At 35.2% G+C, this 12,288-nt stretch overlaps 1 protein-coding gene across 18 annotated transcripts in view; it reads right to left on the bottom strand.

Annotated features, from left to right (window-relative positions):
• Positions 1–5,654: 5,654 nt before the first annotated feature.
• Positions 5,655–12,288, bottom strand: part of SNX14 (sorting nexin 14) — a 74,521-nt gene continuing 67,887 nt past the window's right edge. For all 18 annotated transcript variants that reach the window (XM_072736715.1, XM_072736749.1, XM_072736707.1 and 15 more), the window contains 6 exons: positions 10,817–10,940; positions 10,374–10,538; positions 10,143–10,238; positions 7,598–7,689; positions 6,468–6,524; positions 5,655–5,861 (listed from right to left, as the gene is read on the bottom strand). In XM_072736715.1, coding sequence (XP_072592816.1) covers positions 5,823–5,861; positions 6,468–6,524; positions 7,598–7,689; positions 10,143–10,238; positions 10,374–10,538; positions 10,817–10,940 — 573 coding nt within the window. In that variant the 3' untranslated portion in view covers positions 5,655–5,822. The remainder of the gene's footprint in view (positions 5,862–6,467; positions 6,525–7,597; positions 7,690–10,142; positions 10,239–10,373; positions 10,539–10,816; positions 10,941–12,288) is intronic.

The following is a 12,288-nucleotide window of genomic DNA, read 5'->3' on the forward strand; positions in this document are numbered from 1 at the left end:
CCGCATCAGGCTTCCTGCATGGAGCCTGCTTCTCTCTCTGCCTGTGTCTCTGCCTCTCTCTCCTCTCTCTCTCTCTCTCTCTCTGAATAAATAAATAAATCTTTTTTAGAAAAATTAGGAAAGGTTCCAGATTAGTTACCTGGAACTGCTATAATAAACTGACACAATCTGGATGGCTTAAACAACAGAAATGTATCATCTCACCATTCTGGAGGCTAGAAGTCTACCTCAGATCACATTGGCAAGACTTTCCTTCTGAAGACTATGGTGGAGAATCTATTCTAAGCCTCTGCCCTAGCTTCTGGTAGCTTCAGGCATTCTTTGCCTTATAGTTGGTATCTTCTCCATATTTTTACATCCCTTTCCTTCAGTACGTCTGCCTGTATGCCCGCCTGTTTTTCCTCAAGATTTATTTTATTTGAGAGCAAGAATGGGCACAAGCAGGAGGGGCAGATGGACAGGAAGAGAGATTATCAGGCTGACTCCCTAATGAATGCAGAGACTGATACAGGGCTTGATCTCATGACCCTGAGATCATGACTTGAGCCAAAACCAAGTGTTGGATGCTTTAACTGACTGAGCCCCACCTAGGCGCCCAACTATGTCCCCTTTTATTAGAACACAGTCATAGTGGATTAGGCCCACTGTGATGACTCATTTTAGTAATCTGCAAAAACACTACTTCCAAATAAGATCACATTCATAGGTACTGGGGATTAGAACCAAAGCCCTGTCATCTTTTCAGAATACAATTCATCCCTCTAACAGTCCCCTGGCTGGGCAATCCTGCAGCAAAGCAACCAGGAGCTTCTGTGATTTACACATTTTGCAAATTAAAGATTATAATTAATGTTATTTTTGTACTGGTAAAATAGGATACATTTTAGAAGTTGATTTGGCTCAAGTACAGCAAATCAAAAGGCACCAGTTTTAACCCTCTGATTCAGTCAAAAGGAGGTGCTTTACCCCCCCCCCAAAAAAAATCCACTCAAGGAATTAGCACAAGACATGAACCAACATTTATTTCTCCAAAGAAGACATAAAAATGGCCAACAGGCACATGAAAAAATGCTCACTGCCAGCATTAGAGAAACACAGACTGGCTAAAATTAACAACTCAGGAAACAGTAGGTGTTGGCGAGGCTGTGGAGAAAAGGGAACCCTCTTATGTGGTTGGTGGGAATGCAAACTGGTGCAGCCACTCTGGAAGACTAAGTATGGAGATTCCTCAAAAAGTTAAAAAGAAAGCTACCCTATGACTCAGCAATTGCACTATTAGGTATTTATCTAAAGGATACAAACATAGTGACTTAAAGGAGCACATGTACCCCAATGTTTATAGCAGCAATGTCCACAATAGCCAAACTATGGAAAGAGTTCCAACTGATGAATGGATAAAGATGTGGGGGGGGTGTGTGTGTGTGTGAAATATTTCTCTCACACACACACACACACACACACACTGGAATATTACTCAGGCATCAAAAAGAACGAAATCTTGCCATTTGCAATGACATGGATGGAACTAGAGGGTGTCATGCTAAGTGAAATAAGTCAGAGAAAGACAAGTATCATAGGATTTCATTCATATGTGGAGTTTAAGAAATAAAACAAATGAACACAGGAGAAGGGAAGGAAAAACAAGATGAAAACAGAGAGGGAGACACACTATAAGAGACTCTCAACTATAGGAAACAGAGTAGAGTTGCTGGAGGGGATTTGGGTGGGGGATGTGGTAACTGGGTGATGGGCATAAAGGAGGGCACAGGATAGAAAGAGCACTAGGCATTATGTGCAACTGATGAACCACTAAATTCTACCTCTGCCAACTATTAATATACTATATGTTAATTAAATTGAATTTAAATTTTTTTTTAAATTTTTATTTATGATAGTCACAAAGAGAGAGAGAGAGAGGCAGAGACACAGGCAGAGGGAGAAGCAGGCTCCATGCACCGGGAGCCCGACGTGGGATTTGATCCCGGGTCTCCAGGATCACGCCCTGGGCCAAAAGCAGGCACCAAACCGCTGTGCCACCCAGGGATCCCTGAATTTAAATTTTTTAAAAACCTGCCTTTCTCCAAAGATTCAATTCACCCACTCCCTAATATGAAGGTAATTATAATTTTTCTAACAGTATTTCTTTTCCTCCCCTCTTTTATTCTTCTACATCAGGGATTTAGCAAACTACAGCCTGAGGGCCAAATTCTGCCTGCCGCTGCTTTAAGTATTGGTGTCCTTGAAATACATACCCATTACCTGGAGTGTTTGATAGAAAAAATACCTGTAAATATCAAGTATCAAAAAAGTGAAATAAAAAAAAAAAAACTGTTTTTCACTGGAGCTTATAGGCCTCAGGTTAAAGATTTCTCCTCTGTGTATCCAGTACTATCAAAGAGATTACATTACAGAAAGCATCAGTGAAACAGGAAGTATGGTGAACTGGCAAGACCTATTCATCTGTTCATTCATTCAATTATTATGCTAATGTTGACTATATCTGAAATTACAACTTGTACATATATCATCACACGGTCTGCTAAGAACAGTGGCAAGTCAGACTTCTATTTCTATTGTAAAATCAAATGGTTTTTAGTAAGTCAATAAATGACAGTTCAAGTGCTTCCTTTTAATTCTCAGAATCTTCTGATATCTATAACTGATTATAGATAAAATACAATTTTATAATGTCTTTTTAACTTTGAAAACGTCTTTCCATCTATTTAATTTCATTTTATTCCCTCAGCCAGAAACAGTGATAGTTGTTTCTACAAACACATTTCAAAATGTGAAGCCCATGCACTAAAGGACACACATAAAGATGCAAAGGAACACACAATGTAAAATATTTTAAATGACTGGGGAACATATTTTTTAAAAAGGATCCAAAGAGGGGCAACCCTGGGTGGCTCAGTGGTTTGGTGCCTGCCTTCGGCTCGTGATTCTGGAGTCCCAGGATCGAGTCCCGCGTCGGGCTCCCTGCATGGAGCCTGCTTCTTGCTCTACCTGTGTCTCTGCCTCTCTCTCTCTGTTTCTCATGAATAAATAAATATTTTTAAAAAAAGATCCAAAGAGTGCCTACTTTTTGAAATAAAAGCTCCTTTTATGGGGCAACACTGACAAGCACATGAGGATGAGAGACAAATCTAAGTCTGAACTCTAACTTCACTATTCTCTCTGACTTCAACATCCTTACCTATAATAATGAAATAATACCATCTCACAGTTATTGTGATGGATGATAAAATGTGATAGTGTATATAAAATGTCTGGCTGACAGAGACTGCATCTAGTTGCTTTTCCTTTTCTAATGTGAATAATTAATTTTTTATGTGTAGATTTTTATACATTTTCTTTAAATAGAGCTCACCTACTGCTATGGATTGAAGTGTAGCCTCCTAAAAATCTTATGTTGGAAGTCCAAAACCACTTTAATACAAAAATTCTCCATATTTGGATATGGGACCTTTAAGAGATAATTAAGGTAAAATCAGGTCGTAAGAGTGAAACCTTAATCAATGGATTGGTGGCTTGTAAGAAGGAGAGAGAGAGAGAGAGATCTCTTTCTCTCTTCCCCCACACCTACACAAAGAGGTTATTAGGGCACATGTGAGAAGGCAGCCAACTGCAAACCAAAGGAAGAGGCCTCAGAATGAAACCTACCAGGGCACCTGGGTGGCTCAGTTGGGTTAAGCGTCCAACTCGTGATTTCAGCTCAGGTCATGGTCTCAGAGTCATGGGATCCACCCCTGTATTGGGCTCCACACTCAGCAGTCTGCTTGTCCCACTCCCTCTGCTCTTCCTCCTGCTTGTGTTCTCAATCTCTCTCTAATAAATGAATGAATGAATGAATGAATGAATGAATGAATGAATGAGTGAATGAGTGAATAAATCTAAAAAAAAAAAAAAAAGAATGAAACCTACATTATAGGCACCTCATTTTGGACTTCTAACCTCAAGAACTATGAGAAGTAAATCTGTTTAAGCCACCCAGTGTGTGGTACTTTGTTATGGCAGCCCAAGCAGAATGATACACTAACAACATTTTTCTTATCTAAATAAAGAGAATATCACAATTTATAGGAGAGTACATAAGAATGGCATAAAAAGGGCTATAAAATATTTTATTAAAAAATAAAAAATAAAAAATAAAAAATAAAAAATAAAATATTTTATTTTTCCAGGTTACTGTGATACTTTAAGTAACAGTGTTTAAAATGCTATGGATTTAAATGTGAAGACTTAACCTGATTAATTTTCCACCTGTCCCTGAGATATTAATAAATGTTTAAGGCTTGGTATTAAAGCACTGAGTCACAGAAACTCATATATATTCTAGAATTTTTAAGCAATTAAAAATATAATAAAACTACTGACAAAATCTTTTTAAAAATTACAATATCTAATAACCATTTTTTAAAACCCTGGGAAAAAGAATAAGTGAATAGTATTAAATAAGTTAAATCTCCAAATTATATTTAGTTTCATATTACCCAGCTCAGTTTCAATATGGAGTTGAAACTCAGTAAGTGTATTCTGAATGAATGCTGCAACCAATTTGCAAACACAAAACTCTTAATCTTAAAAGAAAAATTTGTTTCAAAGAGAAAAGTATAACATGGGAGGGAACTGTGAGCAGAATTCTGAACACTGACTCTAATATTTTAAATTATCATTCCTCAAAAAATACAATTAGAGGCGCCTGAGTGGCTCAGTAAATTGGCATCTGCCTTCTGCTCAGGTCATGGTCCCAGGGTCCTGGGGTTGAGTCCCGCATCAGAAGGGCAGCCTACTTCTCCTTTTCCTCCCCACTTGTGCTCTCTGTCACTATCTCTGTCTCTGTCTCATCCTCAAATAAAGTCTTTTAAAAAAAAATAATTCCGTATTTTCCTTTCAGAGAGACAACAGACATAAACCAAAGTCCACTCAAATAGACTTACATATAAGACTTACTAAATTACTTACATAAAATTTTGGAATATTGGGCAGCCAGGGTGGCTTAGCGGTTTAGCGCCGCCTTCAGCCCAGGGTGTGACCCTGGAGACCCAGGATGGAGTCCCATGTCAAGCTTCCTGCATGGAGCCTGCTTCTCCCTCTGCCTGTGTCTCTGCCTCTCTCTCTCTGTGTGTGCCTCTCATGAATAAATAAAATATTTTTAAAAAAATGCTTAAGTTCTTCCTTAAAAAATATTGGAATATAGCTACGTTTATTCAGTGAAATGTAGTTGCAACCCCACAATCACAAATATCTGTAAGTAGTCAGTTTTCATACCTAAAAAGGGCTATTACCTGTTGATCCAGGAAGAGTAAGGAGAAGTCCTTTGTTTCTTATGAAAAACTCATAAAGGATGTCTTTTTTACAGACATGGAATTAACTAATAGAAAATGGGGGTAAAAAGAAAAAAAATCCACAAAAATGTATTAACTCTAAAAAAGAAAGCAAATCAGATCTAACTCTCATTTCCCCACACTAAACATAATCATTTCCAAAGTGATACAATACAAAGATTATTGGTTTTATCTGTTTGTCCTAAAAGGATTATGAATTATCTCTTTAAAAAAATGTCAACAAGAAATGACAGATGTTCTAATAAAATTTGGTAACAGGTAAAAAAAAAAAGAAAGACTATGAAACCCAATAACTTGTGACTATTATTAAGTTTGTGTTAGTCTTTATTAAAACAAAAAGAATCAAAATTTCAGACAATGGATTACATGATATATACAAGAATATACAAAAGTAAAAGAAAAAAATACATGTATACTACACTAGCACAACAGAAATTGTTCTCTTTCTGGTTATTCTTTCCCAAATCCAAATGTTTACATCCAGGACGTCACAGAGGTAACTTCTTTTTGTACCTAAAGTAGAAATAAATCTATTTAATATTAGACCATAAAACAGGGTTCATCTGTGAAGTGCCTAACAATTCCAGTATATAAAAATCCTAATGTAAGATAGATATGTATAGATATAGAATATATATATATTGTATATATATATATATATCCTCCAGAACTAATATAATAATATTACCATTCTTCAATTCTAATTCATTTTGTACTCTTGGGTTCATATAAGCCAACTGCCCCCAAACACTCATCTGACTTACACAGCATTCAGTGTTACAGACAGGACAGTCTCAAGAACTTAACCTATTCTAATGCTAGGACTTAAACTCACATCTTCCTCTGGAAAGACTCTAGAGGGTATAATGTTCCTATCTGCTTGTAATTAAGAAGGGACATAGTCAAAATACAGGCTACTTACTCCTTCCTATCCCCAAAAAACTGACGCTATGTTTAAGCATGTTGAAAAAAGAAAATTTAAAGAGACATTTTTTAAGGTTGTTCATTTTTAAAGGGATTATAGTCACAAGGGTTTCCTTAATATTTTTGTCCCTAATTAAAATAAATGTCAGCATACCATCAAAAACATAAAGAATAAAACTGCTGCTTTTTAGTTACCTTATTGAGCTCTGGAAATAGTTCTTGTATCACAATGTCCAATAAAACATAAGTCAGCTAGAGCGCCAAAAAAAAATTTTTTTAAGGCATTAGACAAAAGCCATAAAAATGATAAAAACAAAATTCAGGACTGTGGTTATTATCTCTAAATGAGTAGGCAGGGAACAGAACTCATATACACATGTCTTTATATGTGTACATTTTATTATTATGCTGCATAAATGTAAAAGACACAAGCAGGATACAAAATTTTAACTATATTAAGATCTCAACAAAATATGTACAGTATAGACTATATATGTGATATTAACTGTGGTTATTCTATGTAATCTGAGTAATGGAATTCTTAGTTTTTAAATTTTTACTTTATTTCATGAATTTTGTATATGTTCCAGGTTTTCTACAGTGAATCTATGCTTATTTTAAATCAAAACAATTCATGGTATAGGGGCGCCTGGGTGGCTCAGTCTGTTAAGGATCTGCCTTCGGCTCAGGTCATGATCCCAGGATCATGTGTAGAGCTGTTCGAGCCTGTGTAGAGCTCCCTGCTGAGCAGGGAGCCTGCTTCTCCCTCTGCCACTCCTCCTTCTCTTGCTTTCTCTCTCATTCAAATAAATAGGTAAAAATCTTTTTTAAAAATGTTTAAAATTTTTTTTTAATTTTTAAAAAACTAACTCATGTTGGTTTATATGTTGGTTCTTTAGAACTCATGTTATAAAGAAAAAAAAAGTAACTCTTAACTATAGAGAACACACTAATGGTTACCATAAGGGAGGTAGGTGGGGGGATGGGTGAAACAGGCGATGGAGATTAAAGAGTTCGCTTATCCTGATGAGCACTTAGTAATATACAGAATTGTTAAATCACTATATTGTACACTTAAAACTAATACAACATTGTATGTTAACTATACTGGAATTAAATTAGAAAACTTAATTTAAGAATAAGGAATAAAGTAAAAAGCAAAAGAGTAACAGATAAAGCACACATTTTTTCTGTCTGAATATCCTAAGTACACTGCCTTGATTTAACATAGTGTCACTTCACAATTAATACTATACCAGACACCCTGGTGTGTGCTGTTCACAAAACCTAGCCGACATTAGTCAACCTGCTTTAATGAATTTTACCTGCTTATTGAGAACTGGCTGTTGTAAGCCATCAAACAGAAGTCTGATGCTTTCATACTTGGCTTCTTCACCAATGCACTTGACTATCAGATCTAAAGGAGAAAGCCAAATGTGAAACACTTCATATTATACAGTGCCTCATCATTAACTGGACCATAAAGAAAAATCTTCACCCTGTTTCCCAGGTATTACACAAAAACTATAAATCTACATTTCTTAAACCAGTTTTCCTCCACGGAGCTCCAGGAAAAAAGGCTTCTATGAAGTTAAGAAACTCAGTATGATGTATCCTCCTTTTGGAGATCCATAATGCACAAAGTATACTACAAGCTCTGTGGAACGTTGCAGTAAAGAAATCTACTTATACTATTAAGTGATAAAAGACAGTTGGAAAATAATACATATTGTGTTATCCCAGTCAGGTAAAACAAATCCTAAATTTATATGTATACATTTGTACATATGTGTATAGAAATGCACAGAAAAATATGAGGATTAACACCAAATTGATTGGGGAGAAGATGACTTCTACTTTTTACTCTATATAGTTTCATAATGTTTTAATATCTTAATATCAGGAAAAAAAAGTTTAATTTTTAACACTACTTTTTCCTCAATGAATATAACCTCTTTAATTTATTTTTATACTTTTTACATAATTATTATTAACCATCTTATAGGACAAGCTTTTTGGGACTTTCTGAGAACACTAATTTAGGATCCAAAAAAATTCCAATTCACGTTTGCACAGCTGTCATGTTATCACTTCTATTACCAGTCAGTCCTTACTAAAAATCTCTCAATGTTTTCCCTAAAACAGGAAAATATTCTTAAGTAAACAAAGTACTCAAATATTTGTCCTTTCCTTACCCCCAATTATAATAAGACTCTTAATGATGCTCTTGAAAAGTTCTCACCTTATGTTTGTTTCTAGGAGATAAATCTAACCCAAGAAGCAAAGGCTAACTTCAATTATAATAAGCATAGTAGATCCTTGATATTTTTAAGATATGTGGCCCAATATGGATCTTTATGAATCCCCCAATTCATCAAGACTACACAGAATTTCCCAATTGCATGAAGCCTAATGGACAAAAATAAGTGATCCTTTCAGATCCTTCAGGAGTTCCTGAGTAAGAAATGAGGGGAAGAGGACAACAGAAAGACATGCTAAGTTTTTACTCACTAAATTTTTCCTTCCCAGAGAAGTCTTGAAGTAGATGTGATTTAAATTTGTTCCTCAGCAAAATAACAAATTACTACCATTCACTAGCTTTCCATGTTGTCCCTGAATATCAAAACTAAGACTGTTAAAGCCATGAATGCTACGGATTGCTGTTACAAAAACAGGTTAAGAAGTTATTTCATCATTTACCTACAGAGGACTTAGCCCAAAGTAACTTTTATTTACTTTTATATTCAGACCAGGGATTTAACTTAACTGTCTTCACACAGAGCAGCAGGACTATCCTGAGACTAATTTTTCAATGATGAGAATTCTTTAAGGTACAGTCCAAAGGCCTCTTCAATTCTTACTCTATATTTTCTTTTTGGACATTATTATCCACTACCTGTAACTTACGTATCCTTAACCTGTACCATTTCATTTCTCAAATTTCTAAACCTAACTACTTACTAGACCTTTCCTCATGAGTAATGTATAAGCAATTCACACTCAAAATATTCTAAACTGAATATCCTTTGCTTTGACCCTTTGACATTTTTTCCTTGTATGTCCTACTCTATAAAAGATTACTACCATTCATTTACCTTGTGGCTCAAGCCTATCTCCACTACAGAAGAAGTGATCATTCTCTTCCTCTGAGATACTCTGTGATTTGCACATGCCTCCTATCACATATATGTTTTGTCTGTATAACTGTCTTCCTGCTAGGCTGAATTACTCAAGTACACTTTTTATATCCCTTGCACTTTGCATAGTGCCTGACATGTGGAAGGTGCTCAGTATATTTAGAATGAATGAATGAATGTAGATCTTTTATTCATAAACACTAGTGCAGTTCTTCTCACCGTATAGTAAGCAGGAGGATTCGGACTGTCCCACAAACATATCACTTTGATCAGTCTTATTATAAGTTGTTGAAAGCACTGGCTATTGCAAAAGTAGAAAAAGCCTGTCTTAAGAGTTCATAGTGCTTATATTATAAAAACCAAATTTTATTTAACTAATACATTAAATTTTACTTGGTCTTTATAACTATTTCTAAAATGATAATTCAAAATAAAAATTAGCTTTAATAATTACTATACCTTGTGGGGTGCCTGGATGGCTCAGCTGGTAAGGGATCTAACTCTTGACTTCAGCTCAGATCATGATCTCAGGGTTGTGGGACTGAGTCCCACATCAGGCTCTGCACTTGGTGCAGAGTTTGCTTGAGATTCTCTCTCTCTTCCTCTGTCCCTCCCCCTACTCATACTTGCTCCCTCTCCAAATAAATAAATAAAACCTAAAAAAAAAATTACTATATATTGTGATCTCAAAGAAATGCTAATCTATATATTAAACTACTTAAAAATATTATACCTGGAATGTAATTCATCATTTCCTCAAAAGTCTGTTTTGCTCGTTTTTGTTTATCTTGGAGAGAGCGAGGTTCAGTGTTTTCACAGAATACAGCATCTGTAAAGAGACAAAAATATTTGCTGGAATTTTTACCAATTATACACAATATACTTCATAGCAGAAATACTAATAAACCAATGAAATTAAGACATAAAAGTACATAAAACATGACACATATGACAAAATACAAACCTCTGAGAAGTGTTATGAGTGAGACCAAGCGGTGTTCCTGAAACAGTTGTTCTAGTTTACAATGAAGATAGTAGTCAGTATACATTTCCAGGGTGTTTTTAAACAGGATTCGAGTTCCCATTAAGAGATGATGAAGCCAGTCAGGAACCTGGAAAACCACCCGTCCTAAGAAGGATTATATGGAATATTTTGTTAAGATAAACAGATATTTCAAACATTCTCCAGTATAAAAAAACACAAATGGTCAATATTTTATTTATAAACAACCAGTAACTTTAATATGTTCATGACCAATTATATCTAATTCTTATAAAAGAAGTATCTTCAATTTAAAAAGAAGTTACAATAGGATAACAGTGAAAAACATTAATTTGCATCACAGAAGAAATATGATACATGAATGAAAAATAGGTTTTCACAGTAACCACATAGACCTTACCTACCTACGTACATCAGGTAATCATAGACTCCTTCTACAGTCATCATCTCCATAAAATAATTCTGATTTTGCTTTCTTTCTGCATTCTCAGCACGGTTTGCATTATTCTTAAATAGATCACTGAAAAGCTAAAGAAAAAATTGAAATAGGAAAGAGATATTTAGCTTACACACCTGATGATAATAATTACTAAAGCTAAAGTGACACAGAGCACAGGCATTTAAACTTTTTCCAATCAAAACAGAATTATCAGATAGGTTAAGCTCTGTCTCTAAAGTTTCACAATTATGCTCAAAATTGATAAAAAATACATATTTCTCCCAAAACACTACACAAAAGTCTGCATTCATTCTAGACACAACAGAAAATTTGTTCTTCATGAAGAAACCCTTTGTTTTTTATACCAAAAGGAACAAATGAACATGTAAAGATGTATAAATATATTAATGACAGTTAATTTTAAAACTAAAATGACTTAAAGATTATAATTCACAGTTACAGGGTGTGAACATTGAGCTTTAGCCAAAGTTTATTTGGACAGTAACAGTCATAGTCCAGAAATGCCTAATCAGTGTGAAAAAAACAAGATGTAGAAAATTACTTATAAAAAAAATTACTTATAGTAAAAATGATGAAATACAACTAAATCTCAGCCTTACCCTTAAGATATGCAAAAAAGTCTATTATTGATAATAATAATAAAATAGAACTTAAGGAACTAAAAAGTCTGAAAGAAAAGATCAACAAAGCCAAAACATGAAAAGTACAAGATCTTTGACAAGATTGAGCAAAAGAAAAAAAAGAAAAAGACACAAACAACGCTAAAAATAAAAGGTGATATAACTACAGAAGTCAAAAAGAACGACAACTTCAGGCCAAAAAAATTTCAAATTTAGATAAAATTAAAAATTCGTTGAGAAATATAACTTATCAGGGTGCCTAGGTGGCTCAGTTGGTTAAGCATCTGACTCTTAATTTTGGCTCAGGTCATGATCTCAGTGTTTGGTTTTTTTTAAAAGATTATTTATTTATTTATTCATGAGATACAGAGAGAGAGAGAGAGAGAGAGAGAGAGGCAGAGACACAAGCAGAGGGAGAAGCAGGCTCCATGCAGGGAGCCCAATGTGGGACTTGATCCTGGGTCTTTGGGATCATGCCCTGGGCTGAAGGCAGACACTAAACTACCGAGCCACCCAGGTGTTTTAAGATCGAGCATCACATCAGGCTCCATGCTGGACATGGAACCTGCTTATGATTCTCTCTCTCTCCCTTTGCCCCTTCCCCCTTAAAAAATATATATATATAAAACCTATCAAAACTGACTCATGTTGGGGCACCTGAGTGGCTCAGTCAGTTGGGCATCTGACTCTTGGTTTCAGTTCAGGTCATGATCTTGGGGTCATGGGACCAAACCCTGCATCAGGCTTCATGCTTGGTGCAGTCTGCTTGTCTCAATGCAAAATCTGCTTGCTCTCC

Source organism: Vulpes vulpes, chromosome 1, assembly GCF_048418805.1.
Source record: "Vulpes vulpes isolate BD-2025 chromosome 1, VulVul3, whole genome shotgun sequence".
Classification (NCBI taxonomy): Eukaryota; Metazoa; Chordata; class Mammalia; order Carnivora; family Canidae; genus Vulpes; species Vulpes vulpes.